The following is a 12,530-nucleotide window of genomic DNA, read 5'->3' as shown; positions in this document are numbered from 1 at the left end:
ACTGGTAGCCCCCAAATGTCCAAATACGGGATGATGGGTACGGGGAGCTAGGACGACGGGCAGGTGTACCCGGCAGCGGCCCCAAAATCCAGCCCAACCATCCCTTGGACGGCCCGCCACGCCGAATAGGTACTACACTAATTAGCATTACACAGGAGACAACGTTCAAAACGCTTCTTTCAACGACCCGCTGTTTTCTCGCTATAATTCATGTATATAGAGGAACCTGAGTCCTGTCAGGTCGCGTGCGGCGAGTTTCGGCGACCGTCGCCGAGTACGGGTAGACAAGAGGGAGTATCCATGGGTGTTTTAACCCAGCAAACACAGGTTAGAATACTCTATCGTATTGTACGACGGTGCTTCAGTTGTTGCTTCCACTCCCTCCTGCAGGCATCAAGGCGGGAAAGCAGGGATCTGGTCCAGCCTTGCAGGGCTCCATTCTTCGAGGAGGAAGGAGGAGAAGGAGGATGACATTTTTTGCATGTTGGTCTCTCGAGACTTACTCAACTTGAAGGTGCTACATATTGACGCAGTTTGTTCTTACTCCAATCTCGAAGGCCGTGCCTTACATCTGACTACATCCAGACTTACTCTACACCCCTCAAATTTGGCATCTAAAAGACGGATACAATACCGAAGGTCGTCAAAACATGAGGCAAAATAGTTATCCGTACCTTAATCTACCGTATGATGTATAACACGACGCAGAGCAGGGGTGGTGCCCGCGGGCTTCTGGCAAGGTAGTTTGCCTTGGACAGCGGAAACTCTAAATTGAGGCAAGGCGGGTGGGTGGTGGTGGATGTTCGCTGACGACTGACGGGAGAGTGGGTGAGGCCAAGGACGGAAATGCCCCTGCTTGTGATGACGTAGGGCTGGGGCGCATGGACCCCGATAGGTACGTCTCGCTCCGCCGTGGTGCAGCGCGGCGGCGGCGCGGGAAACCTGCAAACGCCCTCTTTGTTTTCGATTTTTTTCGGGCCGGGTTGGTTGCAACCCGCTCCACTTTACCCGATGGGAGATATATGGGGCTGGGAAATACCCGGAGCGTTCCCCGGTGGCCTAACTCACTGACACTAATACTTTTGCTCTTCAAAAGTAGCTTGCTTTGAAGTAGGTCCTTTGAGATGCGGACTGGACTGCGATACTGGACGGAGTACTGGAATCACGAGGTTTGATTTCACGTCGTTTTTTTCCACCCGTATTGGGTATCTCTGTTCTGTCTCGTCTTTTCTTCGGCTGACTGAGCGTGCATATGCGCGTGTGGGTTTCCGTTCGACTCAAGTCGGGGGCGACACAGTAAGACCCCGGGTTCTTGCCAGGTTCTTACGACGCAATATGGCGTGTCAGGTTTCCGAATAGAGGCAAGTCGGACGTCAACAGCCCCATAGTCGCCAGAGAGAAAAAAAAAGCCATATTCAGCAATTGCCATTTTTGGTTTCAGCATACGCAAACACACACGAATTGTTGAATTTATGCATTCTGCAGACCACCTTAGTCCATATCGCCTTTTCTGGAAGGGGAAAAGGGTAACATACAAGTCGCAACTTTGGTGTTGATACTTTTATGCAACTTAGCCAGGTATGTGACAGCGTAAGGTGCTCAGGTAGCCCCTCGTTGAGGTAGCATCAATTCGATTCATTGCAACTGAGCATATGCGCAAGTTCCTATCAACTTCCAAAGTCTAGACATGTGGCCCCTTTTTGGATCAACAGATCAGAGTCTTTTTCTGTCGCAAGCATTTATTCGCTATTGGAAATAATAGTTGATATCTGGAATAACACACTCGTTCGTGTTCATTCGATGACTCGATTTTACCACACAGATCCGCAAATGCATCTTTCCCTTAGAATAGGTTACAGAGTGAACGGCAATTTGTGCCTTCTATTGCTACAAGCCGGAGAGGCGCCTTCTAACCTGAAGATCTCCTCGTTGATTGGTGTTACATATATCGACAGATTTCTCTTCTTCTTGTTCTTCCCCTTTCCCCCTTTTCGAAGCACATTCGATACTTTATGAAATGATCGAACCACCGATGGCCGGGCCGCGCTTCAAAGCACCACCAATGAAGATCTTGCTGATCAAGTCACTCTGGTGCGACTCGATCATCTCGTTGAGCGCCGCGCGCTCAACAACCACGCGTCCCTCCTCCAACAGATCCTTGACATCCACATCGTGAACACCGAGGCACCTGCCCTGGTCTCCCACGGTCTCCATTGTCTCCTCCAGCCTCGGCCTGTCCCCGTTGGTGATGAACAGCGTCCGGCCGTGAGCCTTGCCCCACTGGTTGGCCTCGAGAACCTGCATCATCCACTTGCGGCGGTACTCCTCCGCAATCTTGGGTCCCACGAAGCCTCCGTCGGTCAGGGCGAGGAAGTCTTGGGGCAGGGGCAGCTCCATGCCGTCCTCGCAGACGATGAGCTGGCCGCGGCGGTAGCGGTAGCTGAGGGCGGTGCGCCAGGCGACGTCGTAGACCTTACGGTTGAGTGAGGTGCTGAAGTCGCGCGGCTTGGGGCCGTGGGAGACACCTCCGCCGCGGCGGATGGGCGACTGCTTCGTGCCGGCGCGGGCGCGGCCGGTTCCCTTTTGCGGGTGTAGCTTTCTGTGCGAGCCGCGAACCTCCCATCTGGTCTTAGTGCTGGCCGTACCCTGGCGGGTAGAATCGCCCTCGTAGACGACAGCGAGATGGAGGAGGTCGCGGCGGAGGGGGAGGTAGAGGTGCTTCGTCGAGTAGGACTCGAGGGATTGGGGTTCGAGCGTCGGGAAGGCGTGAACTGTGACGGGGACGGATGTGGCTAAGAAGGGGTGTTAGGGCTTGCATCTTTTGAAGAATGGAGTATGTTTCCGTAGAACGTACTTGGTGTCCACTCCGCCTGCTTAGATGTGCTGTAGACGGAGGTTGTGATGCCGGGGAATGGCGCCTCGGTGGCCATTGATCTCGTAAAGCTGGATGAGCCGATGAAGGAGGTAGCAGGGCTCGCGTTCCTGCACGTCGATGAGAGGGAAAGCCCCCTCATGGCCTCTCCGAGGCTCCTGACTCCTTTGCCGGCCATTGTGTATACGGTCGTCGCAAGGGGAGTTCGCGATGTTCGATGGGCTGCTCCTTCGATGCGTTAGAATATCGGGAGCTGCAACCCTTTGCGCAGGAAACACGAAAATTTGGCCCGTCCTGTCGAAGGAAGCTACCAATCAGACAGCGTCAATTGCCGGTACGTACCGGCAGCGTGCACGCTGTGTGGCTTGTCAGTGGGAGCTCCAGTCCCCTGTCCGGGGCGGGATATTCCGCCGTTCAATTGGAAAAATAATTATGGGGACCCGCAGAGCAGACTCGTGAAGCTCTGTTGAAAAACCTCCTTCAGAAGCTCTGGTCGGGAATCAGACGACCACCTACCGAACCCACCACGCCCCCCTCTCTTTTCACAGCCCAAGATGTCATCGTCGTGTAGGCAGGCCATCCGGCCGCTTCACCGATGCCTGAACAGAGTCGCCACGCCCCTGCCGATACGGAGAAGTCTTTCAACGACGCCCGCCCCTGCCGCCGAAGTGTACAAGGTGTCGCGCGAGCGCCCCGAGACTGTCGACCCCGTCGAGCTGGACCCCAACACGGCCGTCGCGCCGTGGGCCGAGAAGGATCTGTGGAAGGCAGGCACACCGCCCGTTGGTTCGAGACGTCGCCGTTATGCCATCCGCACGAGTTCAAACATCCCCTTTGAGCAGCTGCCCTACCAGGCATTCCAGGAGGCGCGCAAGATCCTCGCCGCCGATCGCGAGGAGAAGCTCCGTGCTATCGTGAAGGAGACGGAGGCGATCAAGCTGTTGGAGGGCTTGAGTGGTGATCAGGTTAGGGGAGGAGAGAGGATGCGTCAGATGAGGCTGTCCAGTCTGCGAAAGCAGGTCGAGAGATTGAAGATTCTGGCGGATATCAACGATCCCGCTGTCAAGAGGCGGTTCGAGGATGGGCTCGGTAAGGATACATGACGTCCATTTCTATGCTTGAGACGCGCATTGAGTGCTAATGCGCCTTCTGGAATAGGTGACATGAGCAAACCCATTTACCGCTTCCTTGCCGAGCGCAAGTGGCAATCCTACGAGGCTAAGATGATTGAGCAGCGTATCCAACAGCTCAACATCATCCCCGATATTCTCCCCAAGATCAAGCCGACCTACGACGTTCAGCTCTTCTTCCGCCGCTCCAAGGTCCCCCCTGGCAAGATCCTCCCCAGCAACATCTCCGAGGTGCCCCCGCGTCTGCGCATCACCCCCTTCACGGCAGGCGAGCGTCTCGTCTCCATCGTCATCATGGACTCGGACATACCCTCCGTCGAGACCGACGGCTTCACCAAGCGCTGCCACTACCTCGCCGCCAACATCCCCGTCTCGCCGACAGCGACGTCCATTCCGCTCTCCAAGATCCGCGACGAGGCCCAGCTCGCCGTTCCCTACCTGCCCGCTTTCGCGCAAAAGGGCTCCCCCTACCACCGCCTCTCCATCTTTATCCTCGAGCAGGGTGACCAGAAGCTCGACACCGCCCAGCTCAAGAAGCTCTACCAGGCCCGCGACGGCTTCTCCCTCAAGTCGTACCGCGACAAGTTCAACCTCAAGCCCGTCGGCTTCAACATCTTCCGCACCATCTGGGACGAGAACACGGCTGGTGTGATGGAGCGCGCCGGTGTGCCGGGTGCCGACATTGAGTTCCGCCCGAAGCGCGTCTTCTCGCTCAAGGAGCCCAAGAAGGCCCGCGGTTGGGAAGCCAAGCGCCAGACCGCCAAGTACAAGCATCTGTGGAAGTACACCAAGCGCATCAAGGGGTACTCCAACGCCAAGGGCTTGGTCAGGAGGAAGTAGAGGAGTCAGCGTCGTGCGTGTTTATAAGAGCAGAGAGGACGGAGACGGTTACTCGGGCGGCCGAACCACCACTGAGCCGGGATGTAACGCAGCGGAAGAAGCTGGAAGCGAAACCGGGGAAGCAAGTGCGGTGTTGTTAAAATGTGTAGAATACGTGTACTTTATGTCCTATCACCTGACCGTAGATGGGTGCAGTCTCATGGCTGCGCGGTTGTTATAGATCACCTACTGTCAACTCCGGATCCTCGGCCTCCTCACCATTATCCTCGCTCTGCGTCCCTAACCGTTCGCTACCTTTATATTCAGACGAAAGGTTGGGCTGAAGATCGTGTGCTTCTCCTGAATCGATGTATATTTCGAAGATGATTGACGTTACACCAGCAAACATGAGCCAGTCGTTGTCATCCAGTAGAGATACTAACACTCGAGGACGAAGGCACCAGGGTGGACGTAACTCTGTCCGATCTTTCGGGGGCTGAGGGAACTATATCTCGATATTCGGCTTTGTAGGACCAGCCTTAGCATTGCAGTGCCGGGATCCGGGCGCATTAGCGAGGGCCGCATCGTAGATTCTCCGCTCCTTTGGCGCTTGGGGAGCTGCTTCCCAACATCAGATCTGGGCAGGACAAGACTTTATCTCTCTGGTTATCACGTCGGACATTCATATCTTCTCGGGGGCGTTGAACAAGTCGTTCACGGATAAGAGCGCGAGGAGCAGTTGTTCAAAAGAGCGAGGTAATTCTCCACGAATACGTGCGTGAGGAGTAGCGGTCCATGAAAGTAAAGTGATTGTTTATAAATATGAGCGTGAAGAGCAATGGTTTACGAGAGCGAAGATGCACTTGATATTAACCATGAGAACAACAGTCGAACAAAAGTTTTGATCATGAAGGAATTTACTACTTCCACTGATTAAAGAAGTACATCAAGTATTCGTTTTTTTCTAAAGGTAGCAAAGTAGCAAAGGAATTGTTCGTTACCATGGTGTAAAGAGTGGCGTCAAAAGAGAGGAAATATGTCCTTTAACTCAAACTGCGAGAGGGTATTGTTTCTCTCAGGTCCAAAGAGCACGTCGAGCGGTCGGCTTTTTTCAACAACTAGGTGTGCTCGGGTTTGGGTTGGTTCCAGTAGTTGAGACTTGCATCAAGCATGAATATCTTAGATGCTCCTCATCAGCTGCTATGAGTCTGGAGTATAGTTTTATATGCTCCTTTTGGTTGCGATGACTTATTTCTGCTTCTTCTTCATTGACATTTCAAGTTTCGATGCTACATCGGGCATTTATTTCTTCCTGGAAGTAGCAAAGAGGTCACCCATGAATGACGAGAGTGACGGGCTGTGGTAAATGTGTATGTGTGTGTGTGTGTGTGTGTGTGTGTGTGTGTGTGTGTAAAAGGGAGGCAAACAAAAAAGAAACAAGACTTCATTGATAACTCTTGCTTGTCATCACTCAACTCCTAATGGGCGAATTTTCAACATCGACTCCATTCTCGAGTCCAAGCGACTACCAATAGAATCGATTCTGCTGATATTTCGAGATATGACTTAGTGTTTAACTTGATATGGCTGCTTCTGACGACTCTCAACGCGATTCTCAGTGGGATTCTCGATACGACTCTAGACAGGAGCGCTTGAACTAGCACTTCTGAGACACACCTCTGCGCTTACCCTTTTTTTACAGCTGTTTCGACAGGCGAGGTAGGCTACACGAGGAACTTTGGATCTTGAGATACCGCCAAGAGACAAAGTAGGCAGCCATCACCTCGACTTGGTACATTAACCCCAGAGATTTCGGGCGTGCATGCAGTACTACCGTACGTCGTTAGATGATACTACTGGTATTTATGTGGACTTGCAATTTTCAATATACAAGCCCCCACCCGGGCTTAGAAGAACTGCAGTAATTGAAGTTTATGTTGGTAATCTGCGCCTCGCTCCCCGCCAGTACTGACGGAAGTCTATCTACCGACGACTGGTGTTATTCATCCTTCGGTTGATTATGAAAAATAGAATGAAGCTGTGCATGTCATATGTAATAACAGAACGGTGTAAGCTACTATGAGGTAAGAATGTAACATGGGGTTGTCACGAATGAGACGTAAATATGTCATTAACAAATGTATTGCTGTGACAAGGCCAATGGCCTCATCTTAAACTATTGAATCAATGCAGTAAGGTAGCAGAGGCAACGTGTGACTCATCACCATGGCACCAAGGCCGGTGTTTGGAACTCTAAGTCCACCAGGCATCCTCTTTATGATGCCCCGAAACGCCTTCTCCCATATATCTCATGCCCGCAGGCGCGCTGTTATAATGCCACTCCCTCAGAACCAATAAATATCATACGACACGTGGCGACGCTGCGCGTATTGCGTGGATCCATGTCCCGCGCTTTCGTGAAAATTTCCACTGCAATCCCTCGTAGTAAACATCATGACCATTCTATCCTCCCACCGGGTATCTAGTCGCGTGCGGCATCATCTGCCGCCTGGCGCTCACGCATGTTCTTCTCCCACGTCTCCCAATCCTCGTAATCATTCGTTTGCCGAGCCGGTCGCGGCGTCGGCTTGGATGGCGAATCCAACAGATCACCGAATTCGAGTTGACAGTCTGAATCCATCATCATACTGGTGATATCAAAACTGGAACCAGGAGCATTCATAGACTCCGCCAATGCTCGGTTCATAGCCTCCAGCATATCAGAGTCATACTGGTGGTCGACCGGTTGGCTTGAGAGGTACTCCTCCAAGGCCATCTCCATCTGAGAGAACTCTTCATGATGTAGGCGAGGGCTTCTCCGGATTTGGCCTCTAGCCGACCGCGGAGTCCGCATAGGCGTGCGGCGCATAGCCATGGGGGATCGGAGCATATCGCCGGACCTCAACGATCGTGAGACACTCCTAGTGACGCTTCTAGTGATGGGACGGTGGCTGGGTGTCGGCCGAGTGGGAGTCTTGAAGGGGCCGCTGTTAGCAGGCCTTTCCCGAGGGGGCGGCGTGGATGGGCGAGCGATGGGGCTCCGAAACAGATCTTCCAGGTCATCATCAGGAATAGCCAGGTTCTCCTTATTCGACCCGGTGTCCTTCTGCGCCTCATCCTTGCTAGACTTGTCGGTGGACTCCTTGTTTTGTGCAGCTTCCGCTGAGACGTTGAGTTCCGGCGCAGTCTGTACCACGTTGACGGCAACCTCACCTAGGACCTTAGCAACGCCTTCCTTTCGAGGTGAAGGAAATAGGAGCCGTCGGGTACCACCCATATCTTGCACCACGTCGGTGTTGTCAAGGGTGATTGGGCTCTTGGCGGTACCGCTTCCTCGAGAGTGGGTAGATCCTGGGTTGGAGGCATGCCCGGGCGACGCTGGCCGTGAGCCCTGATAGTCAGGCGGTTGAGACATCGATAGCTGAGAGACTGAACGCTGTGAAGCTTCGTTGGCATTGCTGACCTGTGAGATGCCACGAGATCTGCTTTCATCCATGGGTGAGATGCCTCGATCCTCGGGCCCGATGGGGTCCGTAGTGAAGTAAGCTTCAGACGTCGGATTGAGCGGGTTTGCCGAATCAGACTTCTTCGTCCTGGGCGGTCTAGGAGCTCGCCCAGTACCCCGAGGCCGTCTTTGTTGACTGAGGCGAGATCTGTCCTTCTCCCATTTTTCCGATGGCCGATGTGCCTTCCATTTACACAACCAAATACCGCAGGGATTGCAGAGCATATGCCATTTCCATTCTGACTTGTCCTCATGAGGTGCCAGGCCTTTCTTGATGACCTGGTATTTGGTAACCTTATCTTCATCATCTCGCTCCAAGACCAGGATGGCAGTGATTCTGCCAGGCTTATCTGAAAACTCGGTGAATTCGGGGACACCCTCATGCTCCTGAGACCAAATCTTGCGCCACGTGGGAGTCTCAATAGCACCACAATTGTTGCAGTACATAGGGGTTTGCCCACTCTCGATGGCCTGCAATAGCTTTTCTCTGATGGCCTTCTTCTTGACATAGTTCTTGTTTGCCTTCTGAGCCTGGGTTGGTGATCTCGGGGGTTGGAACGCGTCGCTTGGCGGGCAAGGCGCTTCGGAGAAAGAGGTTATATCTGGAAGTGGGAGAGCTGGGAATGCGATAGGGCCGATCGGGTCGCTGGCCGGGACCATTGGAAGTGCCTGCGAAAATTCTGAAGTAGACCGAGAAAGAGATGGTGGTGCGGAAGGAAGAGCGAAGACGTCGGCCGCGATAGGAGCCAATGTCGAAGGCTCTGGCAACACTTCGGGTGCTTTATCCTGCACAGCTTGTACAAGTTGCTCGAGTCTCATGTCGAGGCTATCTTCAGACCGAGGGGCCTCGAAACTGGGAGCACTTTGACTGTCCATGTCGACATCAGGCTTTATCACCACAACCGGCTCCTCTTGTTGTGGTGAGGGCTCTTTTCCCGCAGGCTGCGGAGGCACTGTCATGTTGGACTCGCTGACGGCGTGCTGTAGAGGTGGCAGTGATGGCTCTGTCGACGGCGTCGAAGTGGGTGCTTTGGGAGGGAGTTGCTTCCGGATCTTCGGAGCAGTATCTATTTCGCTGGGTACATGCTCCGCCAACTGAAAGACTTGGATGGGGATACCGGATTCATCTATTTGTTCCTTGGTCTCGTTGCGATTCGTTTTCCGCCCTTTGGATTGTTTCGGTGCAGTAGCAACGGGTTTCGGAAGTGGCTTCATAATGTCGCCATCGAAAAGGTCGTCAACGCCGCCGCTCATAAAGCCAGAATCATGCTGTGGCATTGGCATCGGCATTCGCATAGGGGGGAGTATCGGGCTGGACGCCGGCGGACTTGACCGCACAAAGCTGGTGGTACGAGGGACAGGCGGTGAAGATCCAATGGCTGCAGGGCTATCCTCGGAAAAGTTGGGAGACACGGCCTCTGAGTCCGGGGAACGGCCATCTTGTTGACTCGGAGACATGGCAAAGGGCGGTTCGGAAAACTGGGGTTGGCTAGGAGGCGTGGCGGCCTGGCTCAATGTCGACTGCCGACGCAACTTGCTACCTTTCGTGGCCTTGCCACCCTGTGGCATTGAGGGACCTCTGTCGGGGACGGGTGTTGGGGCTCTAGGCACATCCTGCATGTGAGAGCCCATAGAAGGGTCTTGAGAAATCCCGGCCGGTCGCAAGGTTCGCAAGGAGCCAGCCGTGCTTGCTGTGACGCGGAGAGGGCCAGAGCCGCCACCGAAGGGGGCATTGATGTTGCCTGTGACCTGGGTCATGGTTGCCCTCTTCTTCTTGGCTGGACCATCGTCGCCATCGGTTCCATCCTCATAGCCCGACGTGTTACCTTGAGTCTCAGCCCTCGGCTGCTTCCGGGGGCGACCACGCGGTCGTCCGGTAGATCTTGATTTCTTTGATGTGTTTGAAGCCCTGGACGATGGTCTCGATGGTGGGTTCACTTGAGTCTCGGTTGCTGTGTCAACAAGGGTAGGGGCCACCCGATTAGGCCCTTCAGAATTTTGCATAGGCGGTTGGGGTATGGTCTGTTGAAGTTGTGAATTTTGCATTTGCTGTTGCGGGGGCCCATTGTAAGCAAAAGAATTGCTTCGTTGCATTTGTTGTCGTTGCTGGGGTGGTGGTTGTGGTTGGTGTTGGAATTCGTTGTGGTGCTGGGGTAGGTGGTGAGGGGATGCAACATTTTGGGGATGTTGCTGGTTGCCCATCTGCTGATTCGACTGCATGAAGCTGGCCCACTCGGCATGGCTATTGGGCGTGAGTGCACCATCGTTGTGTATCGTGGGTTGTATCTCGACGCTCATGTGGCTTTCAGAGCGCTGATATGAGTGTCGAGCGTCTGGTCTAGGTTCGACTTCGTATCTCGGTTGTGTCATGGCGGCTACTGGCTTCAGCTTCAGTTTGATCTCCAAGATCTCCTTGACGCCACCGCTAAAGACCGAGAGGGGATTCCTGGTGGTGCGACCAATGATCCTCTTGCCATCTGTGTTGTTCATGATCCATCCTAGGAAGCCCTGTCCGACCAATGGCTCATCGGGTTCTGAATAGTCGTATGCGTAGACGGCAAAGTCGCGGGTGGCGTCGCTCAGCAGCTCAGGGCTGCACTTAACAACGGCCTGGGCACACAACTTCAAGTCTACCATGCCGACTGTGGTCTTCTCGTCGATTGGTACTGTCTGGACGGTGAGTAGTTCTGAGTGTCGCGCCAGGAAGCTCTCGCCGCTGTCGGCGAACGCGTAAATGACCTTGACTTCATCTCCCAGTCAGTATATCCGGCGGTTGCCAGAGCAGAAACACAATGGGAAGCACTCACGGCCCATGGTTCGAATCTGTACACCCGCATCATCCATATCTGCCGGGCCAGAAGGAGGCTGTGGTGGCATCGCTTGGCCGTTACCTCCCCAGTTACCCACAGGTGCTGATGGCATTGGCGACGCCATCGTAGGCGAGGCTGTCACCGACTCGAGTGTTCGTCCAGTTCGAAAGTGAGGTGACGGGCGAATATGAAAAGACGAATAGGTAGAGAGGTATTGCCGACAGAGTCGAGTGGTGCCGGCAGTAGTTGTTGGGCGGTGACCAAGGGTGGGAAAAAAAGAAAACAAAGTGGAGGGATTGAGAGTTGAGAGTGGGTTACGAATTGGTGTTTGTAGTGGTTAAAGTGGTAAAGTGCAGGCGTCACGTAAAGCGCGGGGCGGGTATCATGGCCGTGGTCGTGAAGGAAGTCGCGTCCTGGGCCCGGCTTTGGTGTAAGTCGCGTTTTTGGGAAGTGGATCAAACCACTTAAAGCCCATGCGCGACTAGAGAGCAGCTCTGAGACAAACGCACGCCTCGCTGTTTTGGTGCAGAGTTGAAAAAGTAAAGACGCTTCTCAAATTCAATGCTGGACAGCTCAATGGAAAGGCTCGAGCGTTTGCTTGTAAAAAAAGAACTGTAACCTGGGACGGACAGTACGATGAGGGAAGAAAGACGTGAAGTCTGTCGCGTGTAAGGTAGTAAAAGAACACAACGGGTAAGATACGCAATGAAGGAAGTCTCAATACAGGCCGCCCAAAGCGGGTTAGACCAGCAGGGGGTGCTGTGACGTTGGACCAGGGGTAAGGGCCGCTTAGCTTCTTAGCGCGAACCCAGCTTTTGCACCGAATCCAGAACGCGCCAAAAACACGCTGTGCACGCTTTCGTCCGCGACTTGAGTGGCCCACCGGGGAAAGCGGAGGAAGGCCTCAAAGGGCTTCCGGTGATGGTCCGTGCTCGACCGAGACCTTTACCGCTGGATTTTCGGATGTGACCCCCCCTGAAGCCTCTGGAGCCTCTGGAGGCGGTTGCTGTGTGAATGCCGTAAGTGGGTCCCCTCTTTCCTCGCTTTCTGAGGTTCTCGGGTGCGGGTGGGGCCTCGTCCTCCTGCTGACCAGCCGGTTGCTACTGCCTCTTCTTGGTCGGACTTTGAGCTGGCAACCGGGACTTGACACCGGCGACTCAGGACCAGGGCGGACCAAGCACCGGAACTTACAAAAGATGATGAGAAATGGTAGGGGAGAAATGCAAGCTGCTCTTTGCTCTCCTGCCCGAAGACGGCGAAGGGGGGCCGGGGGCCCTCTTTATACTTGCCCACTTCTTGAAGCCTGGGCCTGAGGTCTCTCTCTATTCCTCTACTCTTCCCGTCTTTCGCCTGGGTTGTCCGTACAATCAATCTCACGGACCAGGGTGACAGGG

General features: G+C 54.1%; 3 protein-coding genes across 3 annotated transcripts; 1 reads left to right on the top strand and 2 right to left on the bottom strand.

The window, feature by feature from the left end:
* Window positions 1–2,010: 2,010 nt before the first annotated feature.
* On the bottom strand, window positions 2,011–3,050 carry CABS01_08763 (ribosomal protein L4/L1 family protein; the record flags this gene model as incomplete). The annotated part of the gene is made up of 2 exons (XM_060542121.1): window positions 2,011–2,792; window positions 2,855–3,050. The coding sequence occupies 2 exons, from the start codon at window positions 3,048–3,050 to the stop codon at window positions 2,011–2,013; spliced, it is 978 nt and encodes a 325-aa protein (XP_060401011.1).
* A 376-nt stretch (window positions 3,051–3,426) lies between these two features.
* On the top strand, window positions 3,427–4,842 carry CABS01_08762 (phosphatidylethanolamine-binding protein; the record flags this gene model as incomplete). The annotated part of the gene is made up of 2 exons (XM_060542120.1): window positions 3,427–3,961; window positions 4,031–4,842. The coding sequence occupies 2 exons, from the start codon at window positions 3,427–3,429 to the stop codon at window positions 4,840–4,842; spliced, it is 1,347 nt and encodes a 448-aa protein (XP_060401010.1).
* A 2,461-nt stretch (window positions 4,843–7,303) lies between these two features.
* On the bottom strand, window positions 7,304–11,260 carry CABS01_08761 (GATA transcription factor; the record flags this gene model as incomplete). The annotated part of the gene is made up of 2 exons (XM_060542119.1): window positions 7,304–11,070; window positions 11,134–11,260. 2 exons carry the CDS (start codon window positions 11,258–11,260, stop codon window positions 7,304–7,306), a joined length of 3,894 nt encoding a protein of 1,297 aa, XP_060401009.1.
* Window positions 11,261–12,530: the final 1,270 nt, after the last annotated feature.

Source organism: Colletotrichum abscissum (genome assembly GCF_030869225.1).
Source record: "Colletotrichum abscissum strain IMI 504890 chromosome Unknown Scaffold_20.1, whole genome shotgun sequence".
Lineage (NCBI taxonomy): Eukaryota > Fungi > Ascomycota > Sordariomycetes > Glomerellales > Glomerellaceae > Colletotrichum > Colletotrichum abscissum.
The sequence above is the reverse complement of the archived record's forward strand: the minus strand, read 5'-3'. Positions and strand labels throughout refer to the sequence as shown.